At 48.1% G+C, this 25,026-nt stretch overlaps 2 protein-coding genes and 1 non-coding gene across 5 annotated transcripts in view; 1 reads left to right on the top strand and 2 right to left on the bottom strand.

Annotated features, from left to right (window-relative positions):
• Positions 1–24,412, top strand: Trim26 (tripartite motif containing 26). Of its 3 annotated transcripts, none has more exons than XM_057794380.1 (10): positions 1–145; positions 321–424; positions 11,737–12,243; positions 12,345–12,440; positions 13,416–13,646; positions 15,608–15,625; positions 17,478–17,500; positions 18,283–18,398; positions 18,609–18,641; positions 18,935–24,412. In XM_057794380.1, exons 3-10 carry the CDS (start codon positions 11,806–11,808, stop codon positions 19,615–19,617), a joined length of 1,638 nt encoding a protein of 545 aa, XP_057650363.1. In that variant the 5' UTR covers positions 1–145; positions 321–424; positions 11,737–11,805; the 3' UTR covers positions 19,618–24,412. The 3 variants fall into 3 exon arrangements, with proteins under 3 accessions (XP_057650363.1, XP_057650364.1, XP_057650365.1); XM_057794381.1 differs by having other exon boundaries at positions 353–424; XM_057794382.1 differs by lacking the exon at positions 15,608–15,625.
• Positions 1–25,026, bottom strand: part of Trim39 (tripartite motif containing 39) — a 95,416-nt gene that overhangs the window by 66,508 nt on the left and 3,882 nt on the right. The window contains exons 5-6 of the mRNA XM_057794385.1: positions 24,260–24,375; positions 23,840–23,872 (exon numbers count right to left, since the gene is read on the bottom strand). Of these exons, the coding sequence (XP_057650368.1) occupies positions 23,840–23,872; positions 24,260–24,375 (149 nt within the window). The remainder of the gene's footprint in view (positions 1–23,839; positions 23,873–24,259; positions 24,376–25,026) is intronic.
• LOC130862494 (small nucleolar RNA SNORA51) lies at positions 3,068–3,187 on the bottom strand. The gene has a single exon (XR_009055661.1). It is a non-coding gene; the product is annotated as a small nucleolar RNA SNORA51 (small nucleolar RNA).

Below are 25,026 nucleotides of genomic sequence, written 5' to 3' on the forward strand. Positions count from 1 at the left end.
GAGAAATCTCGGTGGAGGGCACCGGGCGCCGGGAGATTGCTGGGCGGGGTGGTTGTGGTGCTTGCTGCTCGCTACGCCCCGATCAGCTAGACCGAGAGGAGTGACCGGGCCCGGAGCGTGGCGCGGCTGAATGCGACCTGCACCGGTGAGACACGGCGGCTCCGCCGCGCGACCCGGGTGGGGACGGCGAAGGCGGCCGCGGGCCCAAGGCAGAGCTGGACAGGCCCGGGCGCGCGGGCTGGCGAGCTCGGGTGCCCTCCGCGTCCCCGGCTCGCTTCTGGGCCTTTCGCCCTGAGCTCGCTGTGTTCATTACTCTTCAGGTCCAGCCCAGACTTACTTCAGTCTCTTCTAGAAGCAAGATCCAGAAGTGAGCGGGACCCGGATGACGGTCTACCTGGTGGCTTGGAGTCCTGCATGACCAAAGGCAAGTCCTTATTTATTTATTTATTTATTTATTTATTTATTTATTAATTTTCAGAGTAAACTAGCCTTGCCACTTGTACCTGGAGCTGTGTATTATCTCTGATGATTTACTAACTAATTAGCTTTAGGAGAAAAAGGTGGTGATGCCTTTAATCCCAGCACTTGGGAGACAGTTACAGAGGAAGACGGAATCCGAGTTGAAGGCCAGCCTGTTCTACAAGAGTGAGTTCCAGGATAGCCAGGACTACAGAGAGAAACCCTGTCTGGAAGGCCGAAAAAAAAGGATGAAAAGTGTATAAATTTAACTTTTTGGAGAGAATGGAAGGAGACACTTGAAAATTTCTAGTGCATTCCAGATTTTGACAGTGTGTGTGTGCTTCAAAAAAAGGAAGAATGACATGCGTTCATGCATGCCAGAACCTCTTGTTAGATGAAGTCATGATCCCTAGAGCGTGCCTCCCAAGTTAAAAAAATGAAAGACAAAACAACTTTTCTAAAAGCAAGCTTTCATTAATGTTTTTAAAGTTGCAACTTTATTAATATGATTGTTGGTGTTGTTATTATCGAGACAGGATGTTACCTGTGTCCGAAGATGGTCTGAAAGTGGCCGTGGCAGCCCACGTTACCCTCTGCCTCCTGAGTGCTTAGATTACAGAGATTACAGGCGTCTGCTAGGGTGCCTGGTTGTGATTTTTAATAACTTTGTTTTTTGAAACAGTTGTCGATGTACAGAAACATGGGAGAACAATCTGTAGAGTTCTGTATAGCCTCCAACTGACTCCTCTTTCATTACCATCTCACATGTTACTATAGGCCAAAGCCCCCGTATATGTATCCACATGCCTTTTTACGCAAATACTTATCCCTCCGTGTTCTCATCCAGGTCACTGAATTGCATTTGGTTGGCTCTGACAATTTTTAGACTTTGCGTATGTGAACTCTCAAAGTTTTGGGAGATATTATGTGACGGATACCTCAGACAATTAACCCACTAAAAGAATCGGTTTATTTTGGCTCACAGCTTTGGAGGTTCTAATCCATGATCCATTGGTGCCTGTTGATCTGGGCCTGTGCTGAGGCAGCCCATAGTACGGAGTGTACAGTGGGACAAAACTACCCTCGTCATAGCCAGGAAGCAAAAGAGAGAGAGAGGAATCCATCAGAGTCCCTCTGTCCCCTTCTGTGATGTTCTCTGTGTCCTAAAGAGACCCAGTGCTTAAAGTTTGTCCTGTTTTCCAGTAGTGCCAATGCAAGAAACAGCCTTTCTGTCATGAGCCTTTGAGGCGTATTACGATGTAAACTGTACGTGCATTTGTACCGTCTTATGTCTTATGGCTGGGTTTATATGTTAAAAGGATGGAATTAGGTTGCCATATTCAGAACACCTTAGCAGGGATGTCATACTGTCGAGATTTATGATGATGCTGACCTGCTCACCAGCTGAGTGTGTGTTGGTTTTCTACAATGTCAAGTTCTGCACTGTGTTTTTCTTCCTTTGCGTTCCGTATCATTTGGAAGGAAGTCCAAATACGGCTCTGCTCATCAGAGGAATTAGAGAGTTATGGATTTTAAATTCTGTGTGTGAAATGTGTCCCCTCATTAATTTATTCGTCCACTTACTTATATCAGTATGGACTTGCAGGTGTTGGTTTCAGGCATTGGATTATAGTCCAGTAGTACTTTGTTTTGTTGCTCAGATTGGTGCCACTTTGACTCTTGCCTCTGTGTCCTTCCTCTTTTAATGGCGCCTTTTGAACATTCAGACATTTTTTATGTGACCTTTCAAACTTCAAACAAGTTGGTAAACTTGGCCAAACAATTTCCTCTTGTCAAGAGATAGAGAAAGCTGGGCCCGGAGAGTTGGATCTGTGGATAACTGGACTTGTTGCTCGTTCAGAGGACCTAGGTTCAGTTTTCAGCATTTATGTGGCTCTTAACCATCCAGCACCCTCCTCTAGTCCGGACCATTAAGATAGGAAGACACGTACCTTTGATCCCGATATTGTAGAGCAAGTTGGCCTCGAACTCACAGAGATCCGCCTGCCTCTGCCTCCCAAGTGCTGGGAATTAAAGACGTGCACCACCATCATCTAGCAATATTTGCTAAATATTAATTATATATATATATATATATTTTTTTTTTTTTGGTTTTTCGAGACAGGGTTTCTCTGTGGCTTTGGAGCCTGTCCTGGAACTAGCTCTTGTAGACCAGGCTGGTCTCGAACTCACAGAGATCCGCCTGCCTCTGCCTCCCAAGTGCTGGGATTAAAGGCCTGCGCCACCACCGCCCGGCACTGATATTTGTTAAATAGTTAAATGGTGTGTGACATTGATCAGAAATGCTAAGATATAATGTTATAGGTGTCTCAACTTTGATGAAAAATAGTAACTTGCTATAACTTCTTTCAATGCTCTGCCCCCACTATACGAATAGTCAGAACTTCCTCGTCACACTTACCACGGGTAGATTTTGAGTTACTGGCTCCATTTGTGATTATTGATTTTTGAGACTGGGCCTCACTAGATTCCTAGCTGTAGACCAAGCTGGCCTGGAATTCAGAGAGCCCCCTGCCTCTGTCCCCGCCTCCCAGGGTTAAAGTTGTGTGCCGCTGTGCCATACCTCCTGTTTGTGATCCCCATGCCCCAAGGTCTCCCATCCACAGTACAGACTAGGAACAGTAGCCTGACTGGGGTGGGTTTACTCTGCCCCCTCTTTCTATATACACAGATAGGAAAGCGGCCTGTCCTTGAGGATGAGGAGGCCACCATCACCAGAAACTCTGGTGTATCTGGGTAGGGTGGCTCCCTCTTGGAGTCCCGTCATTTGGGAGGTAAGGAAAGGACGATCAGGGGTGTAAGATCAGCCTTGACTACCTAGCAAGTTTGAGGCTAGAATGGAACAGATGAGACTTTGTTCTATGAAGCACGATTAATAAAATCTCAGAGAGAGAAATTGGGGTTCAACCTGCAGATCTGAAAAGCAAAACAGCCAGTCACTGGCTCTAACCTCGACCTTTCTGAAATTGTGATTCTGTTTCAAGGAATCTCAGAATGAGACTGTGTCTAAGAGCTGTTTCCTCCCGTTTTATAATCCTCTCTAGGGCTGGGATTAAAAGCATGTGCTGCCCGGTTTCTATGGCAACTAGTGTGTCTACTGGGATTAAAGGTGTGTGTTACCATACACCTGTAAGGCTGACCAGTGTGGCTGTTTTACTCTTCCGATCGTCAGGCAAACTTTATTTATTAAAATACGATTGAAATGCCACTGCATTTCTACAACAGCTAGTCCCCTGCTACAGTGATGAACTGGCCCTTTCCTGCCTGATAGCCAACTTGTGAAAACTCAGAGTACCTATTCTCCCCAAATGTCAGCCATTTTTATCCTGCTTTGGTTGCTGCTAATAATAGCAGTGCCTTTATACTTCACATTAGATGTGCTGGTACACCTGCCGAACCTTACTGTCAGTTTGTTTTGTGAATGGCTCCATAATCCGCATCTTTATTTCTTCATGGTGTTTGGAAGCCCAGGAAAGTTAAGACTCTAACCTTGTACTTCACAACAGGGTGGCTGAGGCCAGGTGCAAACCCAGGTGACTTACTAAAACTCTGTGGTACAGACTTTGAGTGACTGCAGATGGTAGAAGAGGCTTGGGTTCCCTGCTCAGAATTCTAGGAGCCACAGGGGGACCTGTGATGCCCCAGAGCAGGCTGGAGGTCTCTTGTGTTCCAGAGGGTGTGCTCACCTGTCTCGGTCAGTTGGCTGGTGTTGTGTGTATTTCAGTCCTCTTGGTTTACGACAGGTTCCCCACCCCTTAAAAACAAAACGTGACAGACAAGTCCAAGCTGGAAGGGCAGAAAGAGGGTTTATTGAGCTGGCAGGTTTCAGGGTAGGGCTACAGGGTTTGAAAAGGTGCTGTCAGGTTATGCTTTTCCCCTTCATCTCCCTAGACTGGCTTATTTCTCAAGAGATTAGCAATCAGGCTGCGCAGCAGGATGATTGATTGCATTAGGAGCTGCAAACCAAATGACTTTACCTCTTCCCAGTTCCCGAGAAATCACAAGACTTTTCCCCTTTCCCAGCTAGGTCTCCTTGTGACTTGCGATGGACTTGTGTTTTTCCCTGAACCACAGGGTGTGGGTTGTTAATATACTGATGTTTTCCCTTCACTCTGGAACTGAGGGAGAGTTCCACCCTAAGCATGGACCCCCCAGAAATGAACTGGGGAGAAAGTTACTTTGAGGGGGGTGGAGGGAAAGGAAAGTTGTAGGCCCCTCTGATAACACTAGTTGGTCAGAGAGCGCAGTGTCTTTGGCCACTTTCAAATTCCTTGCTCTGTAACACTCTCTCTCTCTCTCTCTCTCTCTCTCTCTCTCTCTCTGTTTTCCTCATCTCTTTTCATGTTACACACACATGATGAGATACAGATTTGTAAAGATGGTGGTGCCAGGTGTTGGTGTGAGCATACATCACCACTGTTGCTTTGAAAACAACTTGGACCTTTCTAGTAAAATCGAGGGTCTGTCCGTGTGCCTGTGTGTGGCATGTAGGGTCACAGGGATGGTGTTTCTAACGGTCCAAACTGAGATGGCCATCAGAAGTAGGAACAGAGCAGCAGTGAAAATGAGCAAAATCAGCACAGTCTCAAGAGTGAACCCCACTGCCATGTTGGTAAGAACAGAATGGGCTGTCTGGACTTGTGATTCCATTCTTTGAAATGGAAAACCAGGCAGTGCGGTGGGGACGCGGGGGGGGGGGGGGGAGATGGGGATGGGGGGGAGACGGTGTTTATGGCTGCAGAGGGGAGAGAGTGATTATCACCGTTATAGTAAGTTAATTCCTCTGCAGCCATTTTGAACCTTGTCTTCTGTGAGCTGATGATAGAGACATTGCCAGAGGGGGAGGTGTTCAGCTGAGAACTCCTGGCAGGAAAAGGAGTCAAAAGTGAAAAGGCAGGGAAGAATCAGTAGGAGGGTGGGGTGGGAGCGTGGTTTCACTTTTGATGGAGATGGAGTTACAGGTGGGAGTGGCGGAAAGTTGAGCTGGGAGACCGGAGTAGGCCTGGCTCCACAGGATGCTCTCAGAGGAAAAGGAAGGGAAGGATTTTTGACTTTATTATCCCTGGGGTGCCAGAAAGCATTTGGGGGCGTTTCACCAGTGAGCACACTGGCACTTCACACTAAGCTGAGTGTGTTGGAGGGGCAAAAAGGAAGACGGCCATCGTAACTGGAGTAGCGCCAGCCGAGGTGATATATATATATAGTCCCTGATGTTGAATCTGCTTGCTGCAGCCACTAGAGAGATCCTTCTAGATGGCAAGGAATGCCTCTTTTGTTCCCTGTGTACCCTCAGTTCCTGAAGCATCGTAGACGCTCAGTAAATCATACTTAAACCCTCAGTGGTTTCCCGAGAATGCTGGGATGAAAATCAGAACTCTTTATCTGACTGAGCTGGGCCTGAGAGAACAGCAAGTACAAGTCCAGGGGAGGAGAGAGGGACTTCCGGGAGTCGTTTCTGTTACTGTCCTGAGACGGGGTCTTGCCGTGTAACCCAGGTTAACCTTGTATGTGTGGCGATCATCCTGCGTAAGCCTTCCAGTGCTGGGCTAACAGGTGTGTGCCGCCACGCTCAGCTAGATTCCAGAATTCTTAAGTGTGGCCAGCTCTTTCAGAACCTGTGTCTGACTTCTCTGACCTCCTCTGCTCAGCCCCTGTGTCCCACCCTATTTATAACGTGTGTATAGTGCTCACATCACCACTCCACCACCCTTTCCCTCTGGTCTGTCCAGCCTCTCCCCCCCCGCATGACTCCCCGGGATGTTCACTTTTCAGTGAGAGGTGGAAGGACCTCTAGGCTGAGAAGGGCCTCCTCTCATTATCTCTGCCATTTGGCAAACCAAGCCAAGGCTCTAACCTCCCTTTTCTGCTTGTAATTAATAGTTAGGCAAGAATTCCCATCACTGACAGACATTTGAATCGACTTGGGAGTTTTTGTGGGGTTTTTTGTTTTGTTTTGTCAATTTGTTGTTTTTTTAACCAAAACCTGGGACCATTTTTAACCCAAACCAGCGATCCAGTTGATAGGGTAATTCCTGGTACAGAGCACAGATGTCTTCTGGGAATGTCATGGGTAAGAGATAGGAGACAAATTTCTAATCACAAACCCAGAAAACTTTCAATTTTTTCCTAAAGCAGGGCCACACGGGAGGTCAATTGTAGACCTGGGTATTTTAAACCTTTGTCTCGTTGACCTCTCAGCTGGCAGCTGCATCTGAGCCCTGTGCGAGTTTCTGCTGTGGTGAACCTGGTCGGCTCCTTGCCTTGGTGGCGTAAGTGGCTTTCACTGCCCTCAAAACACCATTGCTGTTTGGACTGTGGGACCATGGTCACCAGGATTCCCAGGTCAGCCTGGTGGTACCCAGCCCCGAGCTGTGACTAGGGCTATAATATTGGGGAACATCACGTTTGGTAGTGGGGGCGGGGTAAGCCATTTCTCCGGTTCACATAGCCAGATCAATTGCTTTTTGCCCTAAAGTCTAACCTCTGATATTTACCTCTGGAAGAATTTACTTAATTTAGATTGAGAAATAGGCCTTAACTGTACCCTGTGAACATGTAAGTGGGGTCTCACAGTGCATGGAGCCTTAAGCTAAGTATTCTGGGATGACAGGAAAAAGGGACTCCTGTTGAGAGACCCAGGGATATGTCTGAGGAACTGCTGCGGTAATTGAAAGAATTCCTGAGTGTCAGACTGCAAACTTAGGCTCCTCTGCTTGCCTCTCTGGATACTGTAGTCCGCACCTGGGGATTCATTGTCTTCTAGGAGCTCTCTCTGGCTCATAGGAGTTTGAGGAAGAAGGAAGTAAGGTGCTAGATGTGGGGCAGAAGAAACCACAAGTGGGGGAGGGAGATTTAGCACCTAGTGCAAAAATTGTGGCTGTGAAGAAGTGTGGGGCCGGAGCTTGGATGCATTCCCTTCCAAACTGGGCCAGGGCAGGGGTGGGAGCAAGAGCAAAAGCGTCTGCCTGGGAGGTGTGGACCTTCACAGTAACACTTCTTCAGAGTGTGTGCAACTCAGTGATTCTCACAGCCGAGAATCGTGCCCAGGATCCATACTGCGTTGCCAGAAATGACAGTGTGTGTCCCGTCCCGTGTCCCCCCCTACCCCCCCTCTGTGTAGCAGGTTCGGTATTTATGAGAGCCTCCGCTTTGTAAAGGGCCAGAGGGAGACTCAGCGATAGATGGAGAGTATGTCGGGATTCTGCAGGCCTTTTTCCTAGCATCTCCTTGCTTCTGTGAAACTGTAGCTGATTTCTGACTCACTGCAGAGGCTGGAGATCCGGTGCTCCAGGAGCAGGGGTGCATATGGCTTCAGGCACAAGGTAATAGGCCGAAGCTTCCTGTGGATTCAGAACTCTGGTGGCGAACTTTTCTAATTTGCTTTTCTGCTGCTGTGGTCAAACAGTCTAACCACAGCAACTTGAGGAAAGAATTTATTTCAGCTTAAATTTCCAGGTCATGCTCCATCATTGAGGGAAGTCGGTGCAGGAATGCAAGAATTTAAAGGAACAGTACCTACTAGCTCACTCACTGCTCAGTTGCGCAGCCTCAGACTGTGCCTAGGAGAAACATTGTCCGCAGTGTGCTGGGCCCTCCTCTATCAGTAAACAATCAAGACAGTGCCTCACAGACATGCCCACAAGTCTCATTTAGGCAGTTCTCCAACTGAGGCTCCGTCTTCCAGGTGACACTATGTTGTGTCAGATGGCCAATAAAAAACAAGATGTGCGCCGCTCACTTAAGGTGATTTTCGTGACTGTCTTTCTGTGGTTTCTGTCTGTCTGGAGCCAGGCATGGAGGGGAGGATAATGTTTGCATCTTATTGTGGAGGTGATCAGAGAGAACACGGTCAAGGTGTATATGATAAAATGGGGGAACGTAGTTACCTGGGAAAGGTATTTTTAGAATCCCAGCAGAGGCACACGGCTGTGATTCCAGTTCTCAGGAGGCAAAGGCAGGAGTAGAGCGCATTCGAAGCCAGCCTGAGCTACTCAGTGCCGAGATTCTGCCTCTTCAGAGAGCACAAGATTTTGTGAAGGGTGGTTTGCATTTGACCTGACAGAATAAATATGGGAATGGGTGTGGTCTTCCTCGGGCCCTCCTCCCTTCTTCCCCTCTCCCCCAGCGTTTTTTTTTCCCCTTAATTATGCAAGCTTGAGCTCCTTCCGTCACTGAAAAGCAAAAAGTGCTGTCTTTGCAGGAATGCTTGAGCCAGCCTGTAGTGAAGTCTAGCGTGCTTTCAGCCAGATCTGAAGAATGCATGCGCCTTTCCTGTCGTCAGCTCTGCTCAGTTTACTAAGCCTTCTGCATAGCTGAGCTCAGAGGATCTGCTCTCAGGCCCCATTTCACGGTGTGCTGGGGTAAGGAAGTGGTGTGGATCGGGCCTAAGTTTTGGCACTGGGACTGCCTCCTAGCTCTGAGCTCTTTGGCATAGTGGTTAACAGGGCCAAGCCTGTGTGTGTGAAATAGCACATTTAAATGGTAGATTCCATTGCCCCAGAATTGTTGGTCACCTAGTTATAGGATTCTAGAACCTGAACTTTGAGCCTGGATTATTCAGTTTTTGAGTTTATACCTTGCCTCTTACATAGAACACAAAGAGGAGTCTTTTGTAGGGTTGACCTCTCAGGTTATGGTGACCTAGAAACAAGACTCTGAAGTTAGCATGGATTTTGGTTGTTCTGACCCAAGCATTAGTTCAGTAGAGCATTGGTTAGGTTTTCAGTACTCTGGTTTCAACAATTCTGGTGGTTACAGACCTTTTTAATGCAACAGAAAGCCATAACCTTTGTTCGCCCCAATTTTTTGTATAGTTTTATGAAACCATTTCGATGTGAATTGTAGTTACGAAACTCTAAATATTGTAGCATCTATTGCAGGAAAGCAGAGGTTTTCATAAACTATACTGTGAAACTATCACTAAGTGCCCTTAAGATTATTTCCATTTAAATCTTTCTTGATAGTCCCTGAAGCATTGTTATAACTACGTTTTGAAGCCAGAATCCAGGCTAGATTTATCTTTTGTGCTTGCTTGCTGTTACTGTGATCTTTTTTAGTTTTATTGCCGTGTGTGTGTGTGTGTGTGTGCACAACTTGCAGGAATGGGCTCTTCCCTTCTCTCTTGGGGATCCTAGTTGTCAGTCTGGCAGCAGATACCTTTACATCCATGCCATCTCGCTATCTCTACCCTGGTTTTTTTAAAAGACCAGTTGCTCTGTGGCTGCCCCAGTTCTGGATTTGTCTGATTATTTCCCCATGGTGTGGTTTAACTTGGTGTTAGTAGCACCTTCTCCATGATAACTTAGTGCAGTGTTTTTCAAAATTGCCTGTGTTTTCCATAAACTGGAAATTAAATCTGAAGGCTTGATTAGGGTCACTCAAGTCAAATATATTTTTTGCAAGAAAGCTTCATGGATGATAGTGTTTGTTTTCACTTAACTTTATTTCTTGTGTGTGTGTGTTATTTTGCTTGTAATTTTGTCGGCACACCATATGTCTGGAGAGGCAGGTTGTCACATTCCCTGGAACTGGAGCCACACACAGTTGTGAGCTGCCGTATGAGTGCTAGGAATATCGTACCTGGGACCTCCAGAAGAGCAGCAAGGTTTTTAACAACTGAGGCGCCTCTCCAGCCCCAGGTGATGGTGCTTACCTCTTAAAGTTCCTCATCAGCCTGTGCCAGATTGTTCCTGTTTAGTGATGACCGGTTTGGTTGCTTGGTTAAGGTAACCAAGCACTGGTCTCTCCTAAAGTGAGGCAATAGGAAATAATTCACTGTGGCATTGTTGGGACTGCCCCCAAACCGGCCACCTAGTGGCCTTGACGTCTGGTGATGTTTGGGTTGTTATAGTGGCAGCTGCTGAGTTCTTATTGTCTCCCCATTCCCTTGAAGCCCCAAGGGGGCCTCACTGATTCTAAACAATACTAATCAGGTGCCGTCTTGGCTATGTCTCAGTATCTAATTCTGTTAACCCTTCTGCAGCGATTACCCAGTGATCTGTAAGCCCTGCGGTGTTAACTATAATAGACAGCATAGTTTTCATTCACCTTAAAAAGATCTAAAGACCCACTGGGCCCAGCGTGAACTGGCTTAATGTGGGCTTCTTGTGGTGAGGGCGTCATATTTTATGTGAAAAAGAGGACTTGTAGCTGAGCTCTTCATAGGAAATTGTAAATTCTGTCCTTAGAGCTACCCCCTTCCCTCCAGCAAACAAACAAAAATAACAAAAAGCTGCCCTGGCTTTTAAACTTCCAGGCCATCCTATAAGTGGCTAGAAAAGGCGTCGGGAGCCCCACAGTTCCATTTCCTTTCCTATTGTCAAGCCTGCTGCAGTGTGTTAAACTGAGAACACTAGCCGGCCCTCAAAAGCAAACCGAGGGATTAGCTCAGACACCGTTAACATTTCTGCCAACATTCTGGGGACTTGATCCATCTTAATTTGCCATTTGAATTTCATTTCAGGTTGGTATGTACTTTTTAAAATTTATTATATTTTTTTTAAAGAGCCACACAGGTCTAAACCAGGGTGTTTTGGTTCATATTCTCTGCAATATAATCCTCATGTTTGTATAGTTCTGTCCCCTGCGGAGCACGCTTATGTGTCTTCACACCAGATCCCTAGGGAATCAACATTGCATTGTCTCCGTGGGCCATGTGGGCTGCAGTTATTATGTCTATGTATGTCTGTGTGTTTACCATCTCTGCCGAGCTCTGTTGATGGCTCTCGCTGTGCCCATTAGTGCTAGTGTCGCTGTCCCAGCACTGTAAAACCTTCCCTGTGTCCATGGCAGAGCCAGCTTCCCTGCCCAGCATGGGCATTGTGAACCATAAGTGAGGCAGGACCCTGGATTCCTGGTGCCACTTCCAGTTTCAGCTCCTAGAATTCATCCAGAGGACCGAGGAGCCAGGCGTCTGGGTTCTCTCCCTGATTTCCTTCTAGGAACCAGGCCTATGCTTAGTGTTCCCAACAGAGTTCTTTTGTATCACCTGCTTAGAATCCCCGGTAGGCCTCTCTCTCTCTTTCCATTTTATGGATAAACTGAGGTTCAAAATACTCAAATGACTTCGGTTGTCACAGGGGTAGGAGGAAGGCTGGAGCTGTGAAGGCTGAGCTTCTGTGTCCCTAGAAGGGCCTTGCCTGCACAGCCCAGAACAGTCACAGAAGATTCCTTCCTGGCTTCCTTGTGATCTCAGCTTGGACAATCCTGGGCAGGGTGCCGCTCTTCTCCTTTTGCTGAGTCTGCTCTTGATTTCAGGTCTGGTCTCTGAGGAAGACAAACCCTACCAGGGAACAGAGACCGCCCCGCCCCCAAGCTAAGGGCACAATGGCAGCCTCTGCCCCCTTGAGGAGCCTGGAGGAAGAGGTGACCTGCTCCATCTGCCTGGATTATCTGAGGGACCCGGTGACCATCGACTGTGGCCATGTCTTCTGCCGCAGCTGCACAGGTGATATCCGCCCCATATCCGGGAGCCGCCCAGTCTGTCCGCTCTGCAAGAAGCCCTTCAAGAAGGAGAACATCCGGCCCGTGTGGCAGCTCGCCAGTCTGGTGGAGAACATTGAGCGGCTGAAGGTGGACTCTGGCAGGCAGCCGGGAGAGCTGGCCCGAGAGCCGCAGGACATGAAGCTGTGTGAGCGGCACCAGGAAAAGCTGCACTACTACTGTGAAGACGACGGCAAGCTGCTGTGTGTGATGTGCCGTGAGTCCCGCGAGCACAGACCCCACACGGCCATCCTGGTGGAGAAGGCTGCCCTGCCTCACAGAGTGAGTCTCCAGGCCTGAGAGGAGGGCTGTTCTGTCTGGTGACCCACCCGCCACAGCTCAGGGCACTGATCTCTCTCTCTCCACTGCTTGTCTTTCCCCAGGAGAAAATCCTGAACCACCTGAACACCCTAAGGAGAGACAGAGAAAAAATTCAGGGCTTTCAGGCCAAGGGAGAAGCTGATATTCTGGCTGCGCTGGTATGTGGAAGTCATGGCTGAGAGGCGATGTGTGTTCCAGGGAGGGACCAGGAAGGTGGGAAGTGTTTCTAGGAGTGCTTTGAAAGTCTGGGTGCTAGGCTGGCTTCAGGCCAACTGGAGCTAGCACAAATATGGGGAAGGTTGGCCTGCCCTGTCCCTGCAGGAGCTGAGGAACCTGACTTTGTACTTTAAGGGTGAAGATGTGATTTCCTGAGTAGAGAAGCAGCTAGGGGTGTTTGGGAGGTGAAGCCAGCTTCAGGGCAGAGGAAAGGGACAAGGACGGTCTGAGCAGCCCTGACTGAGGCTGTCTAGGACAGTATGGAAGACTGGTAGGTAGCACATTGTGTGTTCTCGAGTAGACAGGTCTGGAGGGACAGCTGATAGGTGGGTCCAGTCCTGGGGGAGTGTGTGTTGGGAAAATGGGCAGTGGAGGGGCCTAGCAGTGTGTGGTCAGGCCGTGAAAGAGAGAGTAAAGCTGGAGAGAACCCAACTCCACAAAGGACACCCTCATCTACCAAGAGGGACTGAGGACTCAGGCAGACTCCAGCTACAGGACAGGACTCGGTTCCTGGACTCGCAGTCCAGCCTCCATGGGAGGGATAAGGTGCAGTTAGTGTGTCCAGAGTAGAAGAGATGCTGGAGGGGGAAAGATCGAGCATAGACGTCATCCCTCACGCAGAGCTTCCTGAAAGAGGCATTTGGATACTATCTAGAAGGGTGAAATGTCATCAGTGGGACACGCTGGCTACCTTTTGCTCCAGGACACGCTGGTCAGCTAGAACAGGCTGTGACAGCAGTCAGGCAGGGTTGGCTTTCAGAGCAGTAAAGGAAATAGGCTGACTGACAAGTTGTAAGGAGAAGAGAGTGGAGCAGGAGCACCCCGTGACTTTCTACTCAAGGACTAGGAGTCCCCAGAGGATCGAGTGGACCCCAGTTCCTATGACACACACACATGCCCACCCCTTGCCCTTGCAGACGAAGCTGCAGGAGCAGAGGCAGTACATTGTGGCGGAGTTTAAGCAAGGCCACCAGTTTCTAAAGAAGCGGGAGCAGCACCTGCTAGACCAGCTGGCCACCCTGGAGCAGCTCCTCACCGAGGGCAGGGAGAAGTTTAAGACCCGGGGCGTCAGTGAGCTTGGCCGGTTGACTCTTGTCATCTCCGAGCTGGAAGGCAAGGCACGGCAGCCTGCTGCGGAGCTAATGCAGGTAAGAGGCCCAGAGCCCGAGTGGGAGACAGGGTAGGGCCTGGGCTACCGCTCTTATCTGGCTTCTGAGGAAATTCCTCCTACTGGGTCCTCAGCTTCATTGTCTAAAATAAATACATGGGTATGGTAGTCTTACCCTCCTTGTCTACTCCACGTGAGCTTAAACACTGACCTGGTATCACTTTAGAAAAGTCATCATCATCTACAAAAGTGTCTAAGAAATCTTACAGTGCCTTAGAACTGAAGGTCTCTGTTATCATCTTTCTTCCACGACATGAGACCTCCATCAAGCCTGCCTTGTAACAAGACAGTGTTTTTGAGACAGTCTTACTATGCCTTAGTATCTGTCCTGAAATTAAAGGAAGTCCTCTGTAGGCAGAGACTGCTCATTCGTTTCCCAACTGCCCAGACCCAAATAATAACACAGAAACAATATTAATTACAGCACTGTTTGACCAATCATTTAGGCATATTTTTAGCTAACTCTTACATCTTAATTTAACCCATTTCTATCAATCTGTGTATCGCCACGAGACTGTGGCCTATCATCTGGCTGCTGGCATCTTTCTCTTTCAGCAACTATGTGGAGTCTCCCTGACGTTGTCTGCTTTCTCTCTAAATCTCTGTTCAGATTTCCTGCCTGTCTTTACTCTGCTAAACCATTGGCCAAATCAGCTTCTTTAATAACCAATGGTAATAAAACATATTAATAGCATACAGAGGGGAATCCCACATCAGTCTTCCTGTCTCAGCCTTCTGAGTGCTGGGATTATAGATGTGGCTGAGGTAGGTACTTATTGGTAGATGCCTTATATGGCTTTGGAGATGAGGCAAGGTTGAGCTGTGGCTGCCAGGATCCCGAGGTGCATCTAAGGGGAGACCAGGTGAAGAAGGAAGATAGATGGGAGGTTTCTTGTGGACACTGGGGCATCCTCCTAGAGAGCAGATTGACAGTTATGAGAGCCTCAGGACATGCAGGGAGAGCAGGCTGTCAGATTGCACTGGTACACCTTCCCTTATAAGCCAAGAAAGGGGCCGTCTGCTCCGTTCCTGTCTCTGTGGTTTGAGGTAATGAACCTTTCCGCCAGCAGAGACACACAAAGGTCTCTAGGAAACGGGATTCCAGGCCAATGGCAAGGCACATCAGTAGCCGGGGGCGAGAGACAGTGACGCCAGTCTCTAACACAGACTGCATAAACAGGAGGCCTCTCTTTGTTGCATGCTGAGCCTCAGGTAAAAGGGCTAGCTGGTCCAGGCCCTGGGGCAGATAGGAATGAGGTCCAATTTAGCCAGGTATCCGGCCCCCAGGCTTTGTACTTTTCTCTTTGTCCCAGGTTCCCCTGTCTCCTTCCTTTATACCTAAGATAGGCATTGCCTCTTCTCTAGATTTCTTTTATTAGACTCTAGGTCACTTGTCTCCTTTCCCTAGTTCCACTCCTTCCTTTCCCTTCAAGGAGCACATCAGGCTCCCAGAAGCCCGTCCATGTGTGGGTGTGTAAATATGAGTTGTGAGTTGAGCAGCTGAGCGTGCTGGGGTGTGTCACCAGGGTGTCTGTCTAGAGAGTATTTCCCCTGATCCACCCTGGGGTAGCTCCTATGCAGAAGCCCCAGTCTGTACCTCGGGGCTCTGCCCCCGAAACTCCCATGGTGGAAAGTGCTGAGGAGGGAAAATAGGGGTTTCTGTTTAAAAACACAACACAGGATACTGGTGTTAGCAGATTTTGTCTGTATTTGGGTTTACCTGGAGCAGAGCCCCTCAACCTTCTGGAACAAGTCCTTAACCACCACAGTTTGTCGACTGTATTTGTTTTCCAAATTGTACCTCCCTGAGAAGCCAGCCTGCCCTCTGCCCATCCCCCCTCAGCCTCTGACTCCCCTAGCACCTGTCACTAACACAACATGATGTTATATATATTTTTATGTTGATTTTTTTCTCCTTTCTTGTCTGCTTCCCTCTGCTAGGATGCCTGCTCTACACAGGTAGGGATGTCTCTTTTTTTATTGCTACTTCATACTTGTAGATCAGTGCTTGCCTGGCACAAGGAATCACTTAGCAAAGGTTTGTGGAGTGAGAGGAAGGTGAAAATCAGTCAACACAGAGAACGGTGAAGGCTTCAGGCTCAGCAAAGCAACATCTCATGAGATGTTCCCACCCTCGCTGTCCTGCGTGTCTTCCCCTCATGCAGACAGCACCACTGTCTTCCTCCTGCACAAGGCGCCTGTCCTTAGTGATCCTCGGCCAGCATATCCACTGGGTTGCTCTAGAACAGTCATGGGATGCCCAGCTTCTCTCTTGTGTCCCCTGCTGCCATCTCCAGCTCCCTGTTCCACCAGAGTGACCACATTGACCACCAGGGTGACCACAGCGGCCTCCAGGGTGACCTCCCCTGTTCCCATCACCTCCTACCACCACTTGCCAAGGAGCAGCCAAGTGACTGGCCACCTAGGGTCTCTGCTAGCTGCTGCCCCATCGCTCGTATAGAGCAGAAGTTCCTTTCTGTCTTGGTAGCGGTTCAGAGGTGTGAGTCTAGAGACATCCATGAGGTCGTCCAAGACTTGGTTATTTCTAGCTGTCTAGTCTTGGGGGTATTGTTCTCAGCCGTGCAATCGCTGTTCAAAGTTCAGCCAACAAGAAGAAAGGAACTAGAAAGCATTTTTTTTTAATATTTATTTATTTATTTATTTATTTATTGTGTATACAATGTTCTGTCTGTGTGTATGCCTACAGGCCAGAAGAGGGCACCAGACCTCATTACAGATGGTTGTGAGCCACCATGTGGTTACTGGGAATTGAACTCAGGACCTTTGGAAGAGCAGGCAATGCTCTTAACCACTGAGCCATCTCTCCAGCCCCTGAAAGCATTTTTTTTAAAGAGCAAGAAGTCTTGGTCTTTCCCCCCCATCCCATTGAGACTTAGTCACATGACCAGACTTCATTGTAGGGAATGTGGGAAATGTAGTTTCTTGACTGGTCACATGTCATGCCAGAACTTAAGGAGTTTAGTATTATAAAGAGGAGAAAGGACATGTAATGTGGCTTAGCAGGTAAAGGCACTTGCTACCAAGCCTGATCACCTGTGATCAACCCACAGAACCCACGTGGTGGAAGGAGCACCGACTCCCTCAAGTTGTCCTTTGACCTCCACATACATACATTGAGGAATCTCACACACACACACACACACACACACACACACACACACACGTTTAAAAGCGGGGAGGTCAGGGAATGGGTGCTAGGGATAGTTGCCCTTTATCCCAGTGTGCGTAGAGTAAAATTCGCCACCGTCACCTCATCCTGCCTGCTGTGATCTGGCCCTGCATCCTCTGTGAATCCTTTCCCATTTCTTATCAGTCTGCACCCGGCCAGCACTTTGTCATTCTTCAAGCCCTAGTTGAAGTGTCTCCTTGGAGCCAGGTCACTTGCCACCTCTGGTTATTTCTGCCCTTGTGTTGTTTGCTCATTTTATTTTATTATGTGCATGGGTGTTTTTACATCAATGTATGTCTGTACACACTTGTATGCTTGGTGCCTGTGGAAGCCAGAAGAAGGCATTGGGTTCCCTGAACCTGGAGTTGTAGATGGTAGTGAGCTGCATGTGGGTGCTGAGAATCGAACCTGGATCCTCTGGAAGAACAGCCAGTGCTCTTAACCTCTGAGCCATCTCTCCAGCCCATTGTTGGCTTTCTAGCCCCTCTTGACTGTCAGCTCCCTGGGGAGGAAGCCATGTATATTTTGTTTGCTGTTGTGTGCCTGCCTGTTATATGGTGTTGACTTACGGATGCAGTTCTACTTAATTCACTTTGGTGCTTGCATTTTCTTCCTTTGCAGGACAGCAAGGACTTTGCCAACAGGTAAGAGTTTCCTTTGCTCATTGTTACTCTCCTACTTTTGTGGCCATGGTCCGTGTAAAGGTAGCCCTTGTTTCATCCCACGGCCTTTAAGAAAGTGTAGTCTTGGGGTTGGAGAAATGGCTCAGAGGTTAAAAGCATTGACAGTTCCTCCAGAGATCCTGAGTTCAGTTCCCAGCAACCACATACTGACTCCCAACCATCTGTAATGAAGTCTGGTGCCCTCTTCTGATTTCAGGAAAGCATGCAGACAGAGCTCTATATACATAATAAATAAAATAAATCTTAAAAAAAGAAAGAAAGAAAGAGTAGGGCTGGAGAGATGGCTCAGCGGTTAAGAGCATTGCCTGCTCTTCCAAAGGTCCTGAGTTCAATTCCCAACAACCACATGGTGGCTCACAACCATCTGTAATGAGGTCTGGTGCCCTCTTCTGGCCTGCAGGCATACACACAGACAGAATATTGTATACGTAATAAATTTTAAAAAATATATAAAAAAAGAAAGTGTAGTCTTTGAAGCCTAGAGACCGTTCTTTCCCCATCCGATTAGGCTCACTGTCTTCACCTGAAGCCCAGTGGGAGAGTCCAAGCATGGCTCAGTAGGCAGAGTGCTCACTTGTGGGATCTGCTGGTGGCCTTATGTCCTGGTTTTGTCTTTAACCAGCTTTTCTGTCTCTTGATTAGGGATAATCAAGGCTTTCCTGCTTGCTTTATAATTGTCACAGACACTGACAGAAAAGCAGGAAGAGCCAAATGACCAGGTTGTTGTGTCCTCATGTTTTCAGGTACCCACGGAAGAAGTTCTGGATTGGGAAAGCCATCCCTCACATGGTTAAGAGGAAGGCAGGAGAATTCTCAGATAAACTTCTCTCTCTGCAGCGAGGCCTGAGGCAGTTCCAGGGTAAGCACTGGGGACAGCACCAGGCTTGGAGGTTTCCTGGCTTCTCACTTCCATATTCTCCCATCTCATCCTTCCAAGGAGCTAGAGTTTCTATATCTTCTCTCTTTGGGATCTCCAGTGGAACCCTGTCCAATAATTAATACCAAGTAAAAAATAGGTTCATGAGTTTGCTAGTCTGCAGCTCATTTCTATCTTCCTTTTCCTCCTTAGGCAAGCTGCTGAGAGACTTGGAGTATAAGACTGGTGAGTAAACAAAACACTCCCCGCTGTGGAATCCCCTCTGGTATCGCCCAAAGGTGGCCGTGCCTTGCATTTCTGGTTACTGTGTAGTCTACAGTATTGGTGATGCTTTGACATCACAGGTCACACCTCTAGTCCTTCTCATCTACCTGACCACGTGGTCCTTGAACAGCTGTGGAAGCCCAAGGCCAGAGGTGTGTGCTGAGTGTCTGTAGGGGACACCCTTCACAGAGACTGACATAAACAGTACTCTTTGGGTTGTGCATTGACACTGTTCCTTCCTCCCTTTCCCACAGTGAGTGTCACCCTGGACCCACAGTCGGCTAGCGGCTACCTGCAGCTCTCACAAGACTGGAAGTGCGTGACCTATACCAGCCAGTACCAGAGTGATTGCCTGCACCCCCAGCAGTTTGACTGTGAGCCAGGGGTGTTGGGCAGCAAGGGCTTCACCTGGGGCAAGGTGTACTGGGAAGTGGAGTTGGAACGAGAAGGCTGGTCAGAGGATGAGGAGGAGGGGGAAGAAGAAGAAGAAGGGGAAGAGGAGGAAGAAGATGAGGAAGCTGGCTATGGGGATGGATATGAAGACTGGGAAACAGATGAGGATGAAGAATCACTAGGGGAGGAAGAGGAGGAGGAAGAGGAAGAGGAGGAGGAAGTTCTGGAAAGCTGCATGGTGGGAGTGGCCAAAGACTCTATGAAGAGGAAAGGGGACCTGTCCCTGCGGCCAGAGGATGGTGTGTGGGCCCTTCGGCTCTCCTCCTCAGGCATCTGGGCCAACACGAGCCCCGAGGCCCAGCTCTTCCCAGTGCTGCGGCCCCGGAGAGTGGGCATCGCCCTGGATTATGAAGGGGGCACCGTGACGTTCACCAATGCAGAGTCACAGGAACTCATTTACACCTTCACCGCCACCTTCACCCGGCGTCTGGTTCCCTTCCTGTGGCTCAAGTGGCCAGGAACACGCCTCACGCTGAGACCCTGAATTCCAGAACCTGCCTAGGCTATACAACAGAATCTGCAGTTCTCTGAGATTCAAGGACTCTTGAGATGAAGAAGGGTTGCCTGGATCCCATACCTCTGGAAGCTTCCTTTCTGTGGGATCCCAAAACTGTGTGATGGAGGAACATTCTTGGCCAGAGCAGCAGGAGGAGGAGAGCTGAGGGGCGTCACATCCAATCGCGCCCGTGCCCCTACTGCCATGGCCAAGCTCTTTCGGCACTGTCTGTATTTCTTGTTCTAATTTCTCGCCCCCTGCCCATTCCTCTGGGATCTCCTGCTCTGAAGACCAAATGACCCCCTCCATCCTGAGCATCCATTTGTCTTGACTCTGTTCTCTGTTGAGTAGGGGCAGCATCAGCGTCATTTTCTGGTTCAGTTGTTCAGTGCTACTAGGTATTGAGTGACATCTGAAACCTTTTTGCTGTCCTCAGATTTGAGGTTCCTCTTCCCAAACCGTTCTTGCCTACCTTCCCTGGCTTCTTAACCTCACTTTTCCTACCCCACTAGAGTTAAGTATCTGAAGAAACGAGAATGAACATAGTCCAGACCCACTCAAGTTTCCAAGGCTGTGTGAGTTTGTGTCCTGAGTGCTGGTGGATCATCCCCTGGTGTAGTTAGCAGAGCTCATCGCCTCCAAACCCAGACCTGAGCAGGTGGGACTCCCCAGGGCCATCTGTGTCTCCGAAAGCATCTAGGTACCGTGACTCACGCAGCAACTGTGGTTAATAAATTACCTCTGCAGAGTAGTCCTTGTGAAGGGAGTTTCCACAACAATCCCAACATCTCGCTCTTGATCACTGAGGTCAGAACTACCCCTGCCTCGGGGTCTCCAGCTAGTGTCTCTGGACAGCTTTAAGTCTCTGTTGTTGGCACCAAGTAGTGTCCAGAGTCAGTCTTAGGAGCTGGATTGGAGAGGGAAGACAGGATCATGAGGAATCTACTGTTAGGGGTCTTACTGTGAGGGGCACTTGTGCCATGTCCCCTGATGACCCAACACCAGCACCTTTGTCCAGTCACCATTGTCCACAGCTAGCCAACACGATGCCCTTCTTTTTATCCTTAAACATTCCACATTTCCTCTTCCTGTTCGACTGTTCAGCTCCTCTTTGCTCTTGAGAGACTGCTCCCAGACACTCAGTCTTGGTGACCGCAGAGTCACCACTGTCTCAAGACCGAACACTTTGTATCACATGCTGCCTGAGCCACTAGTAACGTCCGGTGGCTCCCTCGCCACCTTTTACTTCCTGGAATTAATCATCTTCTCTTCCTTCTCTTTTAATTCATTTCTTGTGTCTTTATGACTAAATAAACTACAAGTTCTTTTCAATGGTCAGAAATCTCAAGACAGTCCTCTGGTGCTGTCTCCAGCTTTATCTTGATGCCTCTGAAGTGACCTTGAACCCGAGTCATTGATTGCCCCCTCTGTGCACAGCTTTTTAGATCCCCTTTTGTTATTAGACTGGGAAGTTCCGGGATTTTTCCCCCAAGGCCTCTAGCCCAGGCTAGCCACAGTCTCCTTAGGTGGCTGAAGATGGTCTTAATCTTACAGCCTCTACCTTCTAAATTCTGAGATTTCAGGTAGGTGCCACTATGCCTAGTTTATACAGTGCAGGGGACTGAACCCAGGGTCTCATGTATCTTAGGCAAGCACTTCCTCAGCTGCATCCCCAACCATGGTTCTGGGCCCTGTGTTTTCTCTCTCCGTTTACTGTGTTTTGTTCACACATTATCTAAAACTTCCTGAGGTGAGTGTGGAAGTTGAATTTTTTTTTTTCTTTTTAAATCTTCAGTATCTGGAACTGTTTGTCTCACTTGTACACTGAAGGGATTCTCTATAGGATTATTCAAAATAGTTTTCCATCAGAGTGTCGGATCACTGCCTTAAGCTCCTGTCGTTCAGAATTCCCATGGGGCACTCTGCCTCGTGACCTTTCTCAGTGGCCCGTTTCTGTTTTACAGAGGGATCTGAAAGTCTTATCTGTATCTTTACTCCATGTACTAGCACATTACACTCTGAATGGTACATTTGAATTCTCACACGCATGCGTGCACACACACATGGAACTTATATACATACATAAAATTAAGGGACTGGACAGGATCTCAATATGTAACCCTCCGTAGCCTGGAACTCACCATGTAGACATGGCTAGCCTCAGATTCTGGGTGAGATTTAAAGGCTTATATGCTGTTGCACCTAGGGAAAGGAAAAATTGTTTTACAGGCATCCGAGGCAACCTAGAAAAAGGTTTATCTTGACTCAGAGTTCCAAAGGTGCAGCCCATGATCATCGGTCTCAGCGCTTTTGGCGTCTGTCATCAACATATCCTGGCAGGCATGCTCGACAGAGTCACATCTCATCAGTTGGGAGACAGTGAACCAGGCTCCCATAGTCCCCTTCCAGAGCACAGCCCACCCTGGGAACCAGTCATTTCACAGAGGATCGTTCAGAGGCCTTGACCATCAGAACTGTAGACTCTTGCCTGTCCTAGCTCGAACTTGTCACAATAGATAGATTAGACACAAAACACATAGGCCTGTGGGTAACAAACTTTATTAAGACATTGAAGACCTGTACAAATGACCTGAAAGGGCTTTGGGGTCCATCCAGAGTTGATGAGGCCCCGAAGCATATCTAGTTTTTGTGTCCAAAAGCCACTATAAATTAATGCAAGCCGAACGAGTACTGGCTTCCCTACACTGATCACTTTGAAGCTTTTACAGGTTTTTGTTTGTTTTTTCCCTTCTGAATCCTGTTGCCTCATAGCTTACTGGTGCCTAGGGTGTAGCCTTCCTTGCCTGCCACTGGCTCTTCACTCGAATAGGACTGCAGGAAGCCGAGTGTACTCAACACAGATTAAAAACCGCTGTACAAGACTCCCAGATAAATTCCAATCCCACTTTTGAAGGCTAGCGACAGAGCTGGGTTCCAGGCTGCTGGTGTTTTTGCCACACTTCCTGACTCCACCTCGGTCATTCAAAGCCAGGCAGGAACTTGTTTTCCAGGTGAGGTAGGAATAAAGAGAGAGGACCATTGGTGCTCTGCTTTGGAATGTTTGCAAGGTAGTCCAAGGCCATGTCTGCACAGTGAAGGACAGCTGTGTCCCCCAGTTCAGGACAGGTGGGTGCTGCCCGGCTGGAGCAAGAGCCTCAAGAGCATTCAGTCACTGTCCTTGGTATCTAGGGCCTGCTCGCCCACATCCTGGCCACCTCGGCGCCCACTCCTGTGGTGCAGTTGACATCCAGGCTCAGGTTTGTAGTCTGAGGGTTCAGAGTGACCTCATATACGCACTTCCAGGATGGTGTATCGTCCATGCTGCCTGCTTCTTAGGCCTCTATTTCTGGAGGACAGATGTGACAAATCTGCCTGAGAATTTGCTTCTTATTAAAGTGAGTTGGCCAGGCTACAGTGCAGTGCCTGGGACCTCGTAAAAAGACACTGAATCTTGAGCCCCACCATAGGCCACCCAAACAAGAGCCTGTATTTTAACCAGGTGTCTGGATGGCGTTTCTACACTAAGTTAAAGAAGTAGGGATCGATGTAAGAACAGGCAGGTGCATGTGGGAACAATTAAGCTCCAATTTGAAAGTAAATGTTATTTTTGTTCCTCCCTCTCCCCTCTCAGCACCTTTTTTGTGGTACTGGGACTTTATGCATTCTAGGCAAGCAAGCTCTAGTAGAAAGTTATTAGTACAGCCCTAGAGCCCACCCCACCCCCAGAAAGAGTGTCAGTAGCTAAGGCTGGCCTGGAACTAACTCAGAAGCTCAGGCTGACCTCGAACTTGTAGGAGTCAATCTGATTGCCTCTAGTTCTGGAGTTGTAGCCGTGTGCCACCACCCCCAGCAAAATGCTAGTTTTTAAAAAATATACAATATTAGTTCAAATTTACAGCGATTGTAGCATAATTCTAGGCAAAACTCGGGGCTTAGTACATATTTTGAATGACTACATAGGTAACTGACAACATTCATCAATCACTGTGCCCAGTACTGTGCTGAGCTCTTTGTACACATTAATTTATTTAATCCTCATGGATTCATAGTGTAGATTGTTATTGTTTACATTTTATGGTGTAGAGAAAAGGCTTAATAGTCCCGAGACCCCAAGCAGTCAAGGTCCAGTGAGCACATTTCATTGCTGTGTGTGGCCGTGGGTGCAATGGATAAGTGGGGTAGAGCCCCCTCCCCAGCCCTTGCTGATTACCTGAATCTGTTTCCAAATGGTGCGTCAAGTTTTCTGAGGAAAGAAGAAAGAGAAAGATCTGTGAGACTTGCTATCTCTTACAAGTACTTCCAAGGGGAGGATGTCCTGGCTACCGTGTGAGGGCAAGGACAGAAGAGAAATTGCCTCATTTTCCTGGACTCTCAGCTCAGTGTCTCTGTCCTTATTCCCTCAGTAGAGCGGGGTCTTGTGGGAAGTTCTGGGGGAGAAAAGATGCTTAACCCAAGCTGTTGGCTGATTTTTGTTTGAGTTTCACTGTGTAGTCCAGGCTGGCCTGAAACTTGAGATCCTCCTGCCTCAGTCTCCCTGGTGCTAACATTACAGGCCTGCTTGGAGGTTTGAACCGGGTTTAGAAGATGGGGAAAGATAGAGACAGATGGAAGGGTGGAAGATTCCCTTTACCTGAGAATGTCCTCATCATCTTTGGGAGGCCAAGTATTTTCCTGTGGAGGTTTCGGATTTTCTTAGCAAGATCAGAGGAAATGGCCTCTGGACTTACAAAAGTCTTTGTCTCATACCTGCAAACAAGTTGGAAATCAAACTTAAATTCTACAAATAAAGTACTTCATTTTATTTGTGTGTGTGAAAAGCCCTGGTTCTTGTTCATTTCAGTTCTCATTACTCATTGGCTATGTGACTTAGCCACTCTCCCCTCAGCTCCACATCACATTGTTTAAGACTCACTGCGTCCTTCTCGACTCGGTTCTAACATTCTTTGAGAAGCACATTTGGAGACACTTTCCAATGGCCTTAGGTGCTAAAACATCAGTAATCTCATGGATTAATGTTAACTTCTTGGAGCTGGACATGCCAAACAGCTGAGTTTGGTGCCCAGCATCTACAGGGTGGCTCACAACAATTCTAGTTTTAGGGGATCTGCCAGCCTCCTCTCATTTCCTCTGGCACCAGACACATATATGGTATGCAGACGTATTTGCAGACAAAATGCCCCTACACATAGAATGCAACAGGCGTATTTGTAGACAATGCCCCTACACATAGAATGCAAGTAATTTTTTAAAAAATCTGGATCATTCTAAAGCCATGGTTTTTATATATAACTGCTTTGAGGGGGGAAAGTATGTCTCAAAAACCAACATATCAACTTATTTCGTTACTTTGAGATAGGGTCTCTGTAACCCAGGCTTGCCTCAAACTCATAATGATCC

This window comes from Chionomys nivalis, chromosome 19 (assembly GCF_950005125.1).
Source record: "Chionomys nivalis chromosome 19, mChiNiv1.1, whole genome shotgun sequence".
Taxonomy (NCBI): domain Eukaryota; kingdom Metazoa; phylum Chordata; class Mammalia; order Rodentia; family Cricetidae; genus Chionomys; species Chionomys nivalis.